Genomic DNA, 12,717 nt, shown 5'->3' on the forward strand with positions numbered 1-12,717 from the left:
AACTATAATTATCTTCCCGTCTGGGGTAAGCCCTGGGGTGACATCTCCCAGGTGACCCCAGTGCACTTGGAGCGCAGTTCCACGGCTGCTTAGGCGCGCGGTGCAGGAGGCTCCTGCGGGTCCCCGGGTCCTCTGAGACCCTTGTCCCGCAAGACGGGTCCCCAAACTCCAACTCCGGGGCGCGCGGCGGCGTTGCCATAACAACCGGCGCGCGCAGCCTCGGCGGAGGAAGTGACGAGAGTGGGTTGGCTGTTGTTGAGACACGTGACCAGGGTAGTGTTTTGACAGGGCAAACAGTGAGAGAAAGAGTAGAGAGCAAGCGAGCGAGGCTGGCAGGCAGCGGGGCCGGTGGATGCGCGGGGCGCGGCGTCTCGGCGTCTCGGCAGCCGCGGGGTCGCTGTGCGCTGCGCTCGGGGAGGCGTGGCCCGGAGCACAGAGTGTGATGTGAGCGGCCGGGCGGCCGCGGAGAGCAGTGCCGGGAGGAGGAGCGAGGGGTCCCGGAGGGCGGCGAGCGGGCGGGCTATGGGAGCCGTTCCCGGGTGGGCAGAGCCACGCGTGGGTCGGCGCGGCTGAGGACATGCCCAGACTCTGCTGCTGACCGGCTCCGGCTGGAACCCGGCTACTGAAGCCTCGGCGAGGTTAGCCAGAGGGGATCCCCGCAGGTGAGGCCCGGGGGGCTGAGGGGGCTGCTGCGCCCGAGCCCCTGCGGAGGTGCCTCAGTGCCCGGAGGCTACAGGACCGAGGGCTGCCTTAGCTCCTGTGGCCGGACTCTTCCTCCTCAGTGCCTGTACCTCCAGGGCATAAATAGATCCTGCTGGTGCTTCCGAGACGCTGTGTCAGAGGAGGACACCTTGGCCTGGAGAGCGCAGGGGCGGGGAACAGGGGTGCTAGGCCCGAGGACGCCTGGGGAGGCGGTGCTCAGACTTTTTTCCCCTTTCCTTCAGACCTGCCCAGGGTTCTGTCACCGCAGTCTGCACCAGGAAGAGGCCTAACTTAGTCGTTTTCTTGCAAGATCCGGGGGATTAAGACCCGATTATTTCTTTCTCTTCATATTTTTCTGTTTATTTTGATCTCTTAGCGTTTGGAAAACGAAGCAGAAGCCATTGAGTCAGCCGTGTGCCGGTTGGAAGAATCCACACCTGTGTTTTACAGCACTTTGGGTGGAAATTGGATGCCAAAATGAAGCCAGACCGAGGTAAATGATTTATTTAAGTAGGGCTTGAGTTGTGTTTTGTTTCTCTTTCTCCATTTAGAGGCGTTAACCTAATTTTCGGCAGGATCTACCATTCCTGTTTCAGACGTGACGAACCGTCTCTGGGAAGACACCAGACGCTGAGGAAAAGATGGACTTATGGAGTAGGTGGTTAAGTCAGAAGGAAGGACCTGTTCTTAGAGAGTGTCTGGCAGAATGAAGGTGTCAAGGGTAGTATTTACTAGTGGTCGCGGGCTTAGCATCCTTTTTAGTTGCAGTAATTCATATTTTAGGTAAAGTCAATCCAACTTCAGAAAAGTTTGTCAACTTTTGAAACTTGAGTTTGAACTTCATAAAGAGTATTATTTGTAGCCATTAGCTGTTTTTTTTTTTTCTTTTCTTTTTTTTTCTTTTTTTTTTTTTTTTTTTGGTGTGTTTTGTTGCTGTTTGTTTTATAGACAGGGTTTTGTCAAGTTGTCTAGGCTGGCACAGGTCTCTTACCATGTAACCCAGGTTGGCCCAGAAATCCCTAAGGATCCTTTTACCTTTACCTGCAAATGTTGGCTTTACAGGCGTGTACCACTGCGACTCCTCCCTAGTTTTTCACTCTTAAGTGAATTCCAATTCCAACTGTTTTCAGAGTTCCCAGCTTCAGTCTCCTATGGACAATTAGGGCCCAATTGTCCATTCTAAATCTGTATTTTGTACAGCTTTCTTTTCTAAACCTGTGTTCCAGACAGAGTTTCTCTTTGTAGCCTTGGCTGTCCTGAAATCCAATCTATAGACAAGGCTGACCTTGAACACAGAGATCTGCCTGCCTCTGTAGAGAATCCCAAGTGCAGTGATTAAAGGCATGGGCTATCAAGCCCAGTTCTAAATCTATATTTTCAAGATTTAGAGAAAAATACATATATATATATATATGTATATGTCTTACTCCCCTCCCAACCCTGGCATATAATTTGAATGAAAAATGAACAAAGGTTGTCACAAGCCCAGGAGATGGCTCAGTGGGTAAAGGTGCCACCAAGCCTGATGATCTGAGTTCAAACTCTAGAGCCTACAAGGTAAGGAGGCTGCTGAAAGTTGACCTCTGACCTCCGACCTCAACCCGTTCACATTTACACACAATGTACACATAGACCCAATAAGGGAATCTTTTTAAAATAATAAGAAATATCTTGAAAAGGGGTATCACTACTACCGGAGGCTAGCCTACAGCTAGGATCCCTCCCTGCCTCAATCTCTTGGATGCCGAGATTACGGGAATACAGCACCACACCGGCCTCATTTTGCTTTTCAAAGACTTGAAAAGAAGGTGCTCGTCAGCCGTCCGATTAGGAATAAGGACAGAGAGGTCTTTGTTATGGTAGCGGTTAGGAGTGAGGACTTCTTTGATAGGAGTTTGAGTCCAGGGGATTATACAGTAGGTATCGTGTTTGAAGTAAGGACTAGACTACAGCATTCATCCAAATCTAAGGTTTCAGGATAGGAAATAGTGATTTATCTGCTGAGGTGGATTAACAAGAACCGATGCAAAAGAAAATCATATATACATATGCATATATATATTTCAAAGTGATTAGAAATATTGTCTAGATAAGATATATCATTTGGTCATAATGACTATTAAAATATCCTAGGAAGGAGTGGGAGACAGCTATATTTAACTTCATGCTTTAAATTAGTTTCGAATGCTTTACCATTAAGTAAAATAGGTTTGTGGCTAAAGCCTGTAGGAGTGCCATTGAGTGCATCGCTACTGAGGGCTGACTGCCTGTGGACCATGCTAAGTTTAGATTTTTAGATTACATCAGTGACTGGAAAAACTCGCTCTGAGGTCAGAAGCTGCATCTCAGAATAAACAAGCAAATGAATCAAAGTCACTGTTTGCCTTGGATTGTTGTTAAAAAGTTGCTTTAAAGCCACAACAGTTGAAAAGCTAGCATTCGCAGCAGAAAGTTGAGGAAAGTTGTTTTACCTCAGGTAGAGCTGTAACTAAGCAATAAAAGGTTCAGTAATATACTGATACTAAGTTAATAAGGAAAACAAACCCAGTTCAAGATTCCTGGGGAGTGCAAGTGAGTTTCTTTCTCCTGGAAGACAAGGCCTCCTTTATCACTCTTAGATAAAAGTGAAGCAATCCCAAGTCCAGTGTTGAGCTCCTATTTTATAAAGCCATGGACTGTTGTCCATCCGGCTCATGGATACTTTTTGTTTTGGAACAAGATTCAGAGTTATTACAAATTCTTACTTAATAAACTACTACAGAGACACTAAAGTAAGTTTTTCGGATTTTTTTCATCACTCTGTGCAACATGCTCTTGTATGGTCTTATTTAGCCCAGGCTAGTCTACAGCTTACTTTGTAGCTGAGACTGGCATTGAACTTCTGATTCTCTTGCCTCCATTGGCCAAGTGCTGCCTTTTATTCCATTTAGAGAGAGAGAGAGAGAGAGAGAGACAGACAGACAGACAGACAGACTGACTGACTGACTAGAGAGATGACTCCATAGTCCAGAGCACTTACCGGCTGCTCTTCCAAAGGAACTGAGGTCAGGTTCCAGCATCACACAGGATGGCTCACAACCACCTGTCACGCCACCTCCAGGGGATCTGAGGCCCTCTTCTGGCCATCATACGCACAAGCACATGTACACACACAGACACACATGCGCTCACACAGGCGCACAGGAGCGCACATGCTTTTTCAGGGAAAAAGAGTGCGTACCATCCATGTAGTCAAACCTCAGTTGATGACAAAGGGGGGCTTCTGAAGACTGCATCCCTGTACCATGTCAGGATCTAGAGAAGCTAGGTAAGTTCATGAAATTTTCTTGTTGTCTCTAACTTTAACCAATCCACTCTTTCTTCTCTGTTTATATCTGCTGTTATGGCCCCCTATAATTGCTGTATTCGTCAATGATGTACTTATCCTTGCTCCTTTAGTTTTTCTGCTTTTAGTCTGTGCCCTGGAGAACTAGATAATCCTACCTGATACCGGGTTCTCTGTAAAATGAGAGTGAATGGAAGACTCTCAGATGCTCATCCAAGAACTAGTAAAATGTGTGTTTTAATGTAGAAACTTGAAACTGTTTGCTTAGTAGGGTACAGCCGTGTCTACTCTTGTCTTTTGATACAAGGTCACACTGTGTATATAGCCCACACTGCCCTGGAACTTGCTATAATGTTTGTAAGTTAGTGCACTTGGAGCCTGTTAATCTATGTGATTGGGTGTGATAATTGGTTGGCTAATAAAAACTGTTAAGTGGGAATCACACAAAAATTACGATGCTTTTCATTTACCCTTTCATTTCATATCCTCTGGTTTTTTCCTTCTTCATTTCCTGCTTTGTTTTTATCTTTTTAAAAACATGTATGTGTATGGGTGTTTTGCTCACCTGTATGTCTGTGCATCATATGCGTGCCTGGTATCTACAGAGACCAGAAGAAGACACTAGATTCCCTGGAACTGGAGTTAATCACAGTTGAGAGCCACCATGTGAGCGCTGAGAACTGAGCCTGGTCCTCTGCAAGAGCAGCCAGTGCTCTTCTTACCCACTCAGCCACGCCCTCAGCCCTTCAGGTTTTCTTTTTGGTGCTAGGGAGTAAATCCAGGACCTGTACTCAGTGTCCTTGAGCTATGTACCCTATCATGTGAGCCTCTTGGAGGGTGAAGCAGGTCTGATTTCAGAGTTGCATATCTATTTATATATATAATCTCCAAAGTAGTCAATTTGCTTTTCACAGTAATGATATTTTGAATTCATGGTTTCTTGGTTTATTATAATGATCAGAGTGGCATAAGTGGATTTGGGAGCAAGAGACAAGATTCCTCTAGAAATATGTCAACTCCGTATCTCAAGGTGTGCTAAAGACCTTCCTTCTATCAGCAGCTCGTAACCTGTGGGCTGTGGGAAGTAGCAATGAAGTAATTTTCTGCTTAAAGGGTTGCAGCATTAGGAAGGTGGAGATCCACTGCTTTATGCGGTGGGTATGCATAGTAACTCTTGCCTGTTAATTAAGTGAAAGTTGTAGATTTTGTTTATACTCAATTAACATGTTACTGTGTAGCAAATGGGTACATTCCACAGAGTCAATAGTATTTTACCTTTTAAGTTTTCGGACAGTTCATAACATAGCTTGGGTAATGGTGGCAACATGAGTCCTTGATGTTAGTTGCTAGTGTGCACTCGAGTCGGGACTGTGTCTTTTCTAGCTCACTGTATGACCTTCATCACAGCACTTCTGCCGTCTCCCACCTCAACTACGTAGTGGTTGGCACACGGTAGGACTAGGACTAAGTACCTGACTTTATCATTGTGCGCACATGGCTGCCGAAATGTTGATCAGTTGCAAACTCTACCACAGAGGGAAGGAGTAAGTGTGCAGTGGCCTAGTACTGGTCTTTCTTTTCCATTCATAACACCCGACCTGGGAAAGTTCGGGAACATTCAGTAACCTCTTAATATATAGCTATCCGGGGGAAACATCCATCCTAAGAAGGAGTACACACTACCTAAGTGTGTAGTTTATTTCTTTATGCCATCTCCTGCTCTTAGAACTACCTTAATGTTTGTCTGAGGAGTGGTGTGGCTAGAATAAGTTTTCCTGGATTATAGTTTTTTAAATGGCATACCTGCTGAGGCCAGCCAGGTGGCTGCAGAGGGTGAGCTCTTCTGCCTTAGACTCAAGGATGTGCAACTTGGGACTGACCCATGTTATACAAATTTGGGATATCTGGTGTCTCTTGGGAAGTCTTTCAAATGTGACATTTGTATAGAAGCAATTAAGTCATATTCTCACATGCTACAAACATAAAGTATCTTAATTTTGTCTATTTTAAGTACTGTTTTGGGTTACAGAAACTTGTTAAAACAAACTTCAATTATCAATAAATCAATTATTTAAGTATACTGCGTTTCAATTCATACTTAGATATTTTTTTAGATCACGTCTGATCCTCGAGTGAGAACCATTAGCGTAAAACTTGGTCTATAAAACAATTCGTTATTTTTTTAAGTCAAAATGGGAGGAATGTGCTGGCTCTCCCTTTTATCATCTTAGAAATTTTGTCATTAACCTCTGGATTGCCATGACTTTGGACCTTCTTATATACACATAAACAACCCCTTTTTCTTCAAATGATGGTCTACAGGTACCTGAGATAGAAGGAATTTGTGATTAGGACAGGAGAGTGGGGGGGGGTGGATCAGGGTGCGTTCCTTTTGTGGTGTGAATGGTTGACTGCCAGCCTGTGTAAATCAAACAACAGAAATGACAGCTGCTGGAAGAAAAGAGATGTTGGCTGTGTTAACCACAGCAGTCTTTGGCTTCCCCCCAGCGGGAGGTAATAGAGGTATTAATGACAGCTGATACTCGGCCGTGCAGAGATCCTGTTCTGTGTCCTTTCCAGACATCACTTGGTCTGCACAGATACTCAGGCACATAGCTATTGTAGCACCTTTGTTGTATAGATGAGTGAAAGCGAGTCACAGAGGGTTTTAGTTTCTTACACAGGGTATCTTAGATAGTTAAAAAGGTGACCCCTACTTTCAAATGTGGCATTCTAGTATGTGCTCCCAGCCTTGCTGGTAACTAATTTACATGGCAGTATTATAAGATATTATAATTTAATTATTGGGGAAAATAGGGTTGAAGGAGTCTGGCTGTCATGGCTGACAACCTGAATTTCATCCCTAAAACCCAGAGGGAACAGACACAGGCCGCTCTCATACACACCGCAAACAAACAAACAAACAAGTGTAAAAGCCGCTGGGGAAACCAGCGTTTCCATTTGTTATTCCTGAGCTTTGTGGCTCTGGATGCTGTGTCCTGCCTCCAGGGTCTTCACAATGGGCTTTTTAATAAATAGTACCTTGGCTTAGAGTTACCCAGAAAATGAAATAAGTTAACATACATAATGTGCTCAGAACAGCAGCTGCCGCTTACTGAGCATGCAAATGTGAGCTGCTGCTGGTGTTGCTTTTGGACATTTTCAAAGGAAGAAGCCAATCATTTAGAGAAAGCCTGGAGGGCGAAACAAAGGCGCTGATTCAGCTCCTGCGTCTCAGTCGAGGTGATCCGAGTTAAGAGCCGGCCACCCTGTCAGGCTGTCACACACTTATGCTGATGAGCCTCGACACATCAGGCACTGTCAAATAATTGCTAGCTTGATGTGACTTCTGAGGCCGGGGTAGTAAAGGGGTGGACCGAGCGGTACCCTATGATTCTGCTTGTCATCCAGTGAAAAGGAAGTGATTTAGTGGACTGAACACTGTCATTTCTCTGTCCAATGAGGGGGAAAAAAATCTGCAGGTAGACGTGAGAAACTAATGTATATATGCAACAAATGATTTAAAATTTGTCACTTAAAACACTGATATCCCCGTGGTTTGAGCATATTATGTAAACAAGTACAGAAGAAATTTAGTTGCTTAAGCAAATAACATTTATATTTATTCATTTCCTTGTTTTTTGGTGTGTGTATGTGTGTGTTTGCATGTTTGTTTGTTTCTTTTTTTTTTAAACATTTATTTATTTATTATGTATGCATCATACAGCTTTCTGCCTTCATGTATGCACCTGCAGGCCAGAAGAGGGCACCAGACCTGATCACAGATGGTTGTGAGCCACCATGTGTCTGCTGGGACTTGAACTCAGGACCTCTGGAAGAGCAGACAGTGCTCTTAACCGCTGAGCCATCTCTCCAGCCCTGCTTGTTTGTTTCTTGAGACAAAGTCTTAACTTTGTATTCCAGGCTGGCCTCAAGCTTGGAGCAATTCTCCTGCCTCAGCTTCTAGAGTGCCAGCTGCACAGGTTCACACCATATCTGACTTTGTTTACTCTTTGGTCCCTCATCTTTGGATCTGATTATGACAATGTCTTCCTTCCTCCCTTTTGAAGTGGAGACCTTTTTGAAATGAGAACCTAAACTAAGCTTACTTACTCCCGTGTTACATGCATGTGTGAACTAAGCGTGACTTACTCCTGTGTTACATGCATGTGTGAACTAAGCGTGACTTACTCCTGTGTTACATGCATGTGTGAACTAAGCTTACTTACTCCCGTGTTACATGCATGTGTGAACTAAACGTGACTTACTCCCGTGTTACATGCATGTGTGAACTAAGCGTGACTTACTCCTGTGTTGCATGCATGTGTGAAGTAAGCGTGACTTACTCCTGTGTTACATGCATGTGTGAACTAAGCTTACTTACTCCCGTGTTACATGCATGTGTGCTGAAAGGGAAGTCACTGGACCTGGAAAGGCACTGCCTTCCTCTGCAGGTAATTCTGTCCTCTCTGATGGGCTAGGTGGACATGTCAGAATTGAGCCTAGAATGCAAATTCACACATCTCTTTGCACTCAGGAAGCTGAAGCAGGAGGTCGTCACAAGTTCAAGGCTAGCCTAAGCTACAGAATTAGTTCCAAGCCAGTCTGGACTTCAGAATAAGACATTATTATATCCAAAGGAACAAAAGGAAATGACAAAATCAGGGTAGTTGGGTGATTATATCTGAGGCTCCTGTTGGGCTGTCTGGGTAAAGACTCCAGTTCTTAACCCAAACTGTAGGCCCACAGCTGCATAAGATGCCTAAACTCCAGGGGGAACTTCCTTGTGTTTCCCTTCCATGGAGAAGGTGCTCCTCAGGTACAGCACAGCACGCCTAGGCCATGTCTTCCTGTTCTTTACACCCAGTGCCAGTGGCCATCTTGTTGGATTTCCATTATCACCCAGGGTCTTAGATAGACTCTTCCTTTTATCCAAAAAGCCCATCTCTCCAGAACCCCGTGATGCTCCTTGTTTTTCTCTTTCTAGACTGGGATCTTTTTTTTTTTCCTTTCAGAGAGGTTTCTTCCCTGACTACCCTAATGTTCTCAACTCACATTAGCTGTTACTGTTGATATATCTGTTAACCTTGCTGTCTCTTGCTCTTCTGGGCCAGCACTCTGTGCTCCTTTGATAGCGTTTACTAAACTTTGTCATTATCTTTTTTTCTTTGTTCGCTGTGTGTTGCTACACGAGACCTCAGCTGTGTCCCTTGGTTGATCAGTTTTGTAAATGGCAGGTGTGTTGTGGGTGCATATCCTGTACTTAATAGACATCTGTCGAATGAATAAATGGCCAGTACACATCAATGTGAAAGAAATGGGAGCAAGAAAAGGTAGTTGTCATTAGCATTAAGTAAAATCCTTACTTCTAGGCTATTCTTACAACTTTGTACCTGATTTTTTTCAAATCCATTTAAAACATGTGCACATTCAAAGATTGGGGGACAGTGTCTTATGTTCCTCCCAAGGACTGGGAATACGGGATGTGCTGTTGTGCAGTTTTATGCAGTGCTAGAGATCAGACAGAGCTTCTCGCATGTGAGTTAGAGGCAAGCAATCCGCCCACTGGACTGTATCCCCAGCCTAGCATTTTCCTGTTGAAGAAAATGTGTGCCTGTGAGTGTGCATGTGCATATGTGTTTCTGTGCATACGTGTGTGTGTTGTAAAGTCTAGTTGGACTGAAATAAGACACCATACAATAGGACAAAGGCAAAAGCTGCTCGGTGTCAGCGATCTCCAGGTTATAGAATTAACAAGTCACCACAGATAGATATTTGGAGGAACCTCTGATCACCAACCCCACTCTCAGTTTGTTTCTGTTGCTGTTTGAGAAGGGAGGGCCTAAACTGGTGAACTTTCCATTTGTAAGCACAAGAAGCCGGGAGCAGGATAGAAGAGTAAGAAAAAGACTTAGAGGATTTAGAGTTGAGATTTGGGGGTGGCCTGTCACTTACTGGTTTTTGTGACTTGGGTCAAGTCCCAAACCTGTTTTCTAATCAAGAAAATGTGCTTGGCTCAGTCCTGGTTCTGAACTCAGGTGAAAGGGTGTGACAAAGGGCTCTGTAACACTGTGGAATGCTATAAACACTCCTGGTTTACCCTGAGGGTAGGATTGTTCCAAAGCAGAAGCTGACAGCCCAGGGTTCCCCAGCAGTCAGGTGCTTCACAGTTGGGGCCACTCTCCTAAGAGCAATTCACACATTTTAGAAAGTGAACTACTCCCCATTCCCTGACTCAAGTTTTACCAAGTATAGAGTCATTTGGGTTGATAAATGCATATTTAGTTATATTTTTTCTTTATTTTTATAAAGTTTGAGACAATGTCTTATTTAGCTCCCACCCCACCCCCACCCCCAGGCTGGCCTTGAGTTATCTTCACAGCCTTTACAGAGAGGCCTTGACCTTTGCTTCAGCCTCTGAAGTAGCTAGGGGTAATGGGCCTGCACTACAGGCCCAGCTTGGTTCTCCAGGAGTATTAAACTGTGGCCCCATTTAGTCAGGTCAGTTGGATCCCCTCTTAGCTGTGTAATATGATATAACAGGAGTTAAGGACCTGAAATTTTTATGATCAAACCTGGATTGAAATTCTAGTGTCAAGGGATGGAGAGATGGCTCAGTGGTCAAGAGCAGTTGCTACTCTTGCAGATGACCTGGGTTCAATTCTCAGCACCCACATGGTGGTGACTCAACTGTCGGTAACTCCCAGGCACTCACATGGTGTGTGTGTGTGTATACACACACATACATATATACATATATATGTACATACGTATGTATATTATATATGCATGTATATATATGTAATATTACATCGTATATATGCGCGCGCGCGCGCGCGCACACACACACACACACACACACACACACACACACACACACACACACGTATATGTGTATTCACATATTCTAAAGTCAGTATTTGCCAGAACAAAATGACCTTATCTGAGTAATGGTTCTTGCTCTAACACTGTCAACCTGAAGACTTTTGGAAAGTGAGCTGAGAATGTGGCAATGGCAGGAACTGTATGCCTTACACAGTCAGGGGTGTGGGTTAGCCCACTTGGCTCGTGAGTTTGAAGACCCAGCTCATGTATGGTACAGGAAAGGATTTAAGGTTAGCTCTTGGTTTTTTTCCTTTTCCTCAGCTGATCTAACGAATTGAGTATATCAGGACTCTATTATAAAAACGACTTTTAACAGGAACAAGAGGCCAACAGACCTGGTGTCACATTGGTGTTGAGTGCACCATGCAAACTAGAAGTCAAAACCAGCATGAACTGGGGCAGATGCCACAGGAAAGAGGAAGTAGTTAACTTGGGCTCATCCAGCTGTTTCTGGGTGGCTACGATCAGTTCAGAGCAACACTAGTTTAGAGAGAATGCAGAGAGATTGGCAGAGTGGAGGGCACTAGGAACTTGATAGAAAATACAGAATGATGAGTTATTGCCAGAACTGTGTTTTAACAATTGACAGCCTTACCTAGAATTCCACAGGATGTGGACCAGGCTCCTCTTATTCTCCAAGTCCAGAATTCAGACTTGTTTCATGGTGTTTTTGAATAACAGACAATGTCATTTAAATACTCTGTGGGGAGAGAAAGGCACAGAACGTTAATGGGAATTTCTATGTATCATTTTGTAATTTGGTAGCTTTGTAATGTAAAATAAGATTCTCTGGTTCAGTTTTTTGGGTTTTTGTTGCTGTTGTTTTGTTTTGTTTTGTCTTCTAAGTGGGGATATTTATTCCTATAAGGTTATTTGTAGAATGAATGAAATTATATGATAAAAAAACTATATATGCATCAAAAACTAAGTGCTGTTTATTCTTTTTATTTGCTTATTTTTCTAAAGCAAAGTCTTAGCAAGTATCCCAGTTGGCCTTGAACTTTGAACCCAAAGCTATCATACTGCTTTTGTCTCCAGAGTGTTGGCATTACAGGTTTCACCACCACAGCTGGCACAGGCTATCAGTGGCTAAGCATTTATGCTTCTGTGTTACCCGTGCTTCTCCCAAACATACAAACAATGAAGTCAAGGCAGTGGTTATCTAGTGAGGAAAAGGCCAGAAGCATGGGGGCCAGCTCAGCAAGCCGTCTGATCCAGCTGTCACCTGAGAAGGGCGCCCACTTCCTGGAGTATAACTATGGAATGAATTTAGATTTTTGTGGTATTAGTTTAATGTTAACATACATATCTATTTCATCTGAAAATCCCAAATGAGTAGGAATCCCTTCAGTGTTTTGAGGTCTGCTAAGAAAGTTGTGGTTACACAGATAAAGTGTGTGTGTTTAAGCCTATCTACAACTCTGTCTTGTAGTTGTTTATCTTGTAGCAGCTTGCAGTCATCTGTATAGAGCTGATAGCTGGGTGAGGGTCTGAGCTGTGTCTCTGTCAAAGTGCGTTGACATGATTGATTGCAGCAGGGGAAATGGATTTAAAGGCATGGATGATCTTTAAGAAGACACAGCAGCTATGTTGAGCTTTGAAAGACATGGATGATTTGTATAGATGGACTTTTTAAAATAACAGTTATGGGCTGAGATAACTCAAAGACCATTGTGAACAGAGAGTCACAGTGGAGAGGTGCTTGTGGTTTGAATGAAAATGGTCCCCTCCGGGAGTAACAGTATTTGAAAGGATTAAGAGGTGTGGCCTTGGAGGAAGTGTGTCAGTGGGGTTATGCTTTGAGG

General features: G+C 44.0%; 1 protein-coding gene across 4 annotated transcripts in view; it reads left to right on the plus strand.

Annotated features, from left to right (window-relative positions):
- The first annotated feature begins 294 nt into the window (after window positions 1–294).
- The window catches only part of Fam214a (family with sequence similarity 214 member A), a 69,925-nt gene continuing 57,502 nt past the window's right edge, over window positions 295–12,717 (plus strand). The window contains exons 1-2 of one of the 4 annotated variants that reach the window (XM_032911607.1): window positions 295–662; window positions 1,079–1,195. In XM_032911607.1, coding sequence (XP_032767498.1) covers window positions 1,180–1,195 — 16 coding nt within the window. In that variant the 5' untranslated portion in view covers window positions 295–662; window positions 1,079–1,179. Of the gene's footprint in view, window positions 663–735; window positions 1,196–12,717 lie in introns of those variants that run through there. The other 3 variants (XM_032911608.1, XM_032911610.1, XM_032911609.1) reach the window with 3 other exon arrangements.

The sequence above is a fragment of the Rattus rattus genome, chromosome 8, assembly GCF_011064425.1.
Source record: "Rattus rattus isolate New Zealand chromosome 8, Rrattus_CSIRO_v1, whole genome shotgun sequence".
Classification (NCBI taxonomy): domain Eukaryota; kingdom Metazoa; phylum Chordata; class Mammalia; order Rodentia; family Muridae; genus Rattus; species Rattus rattus.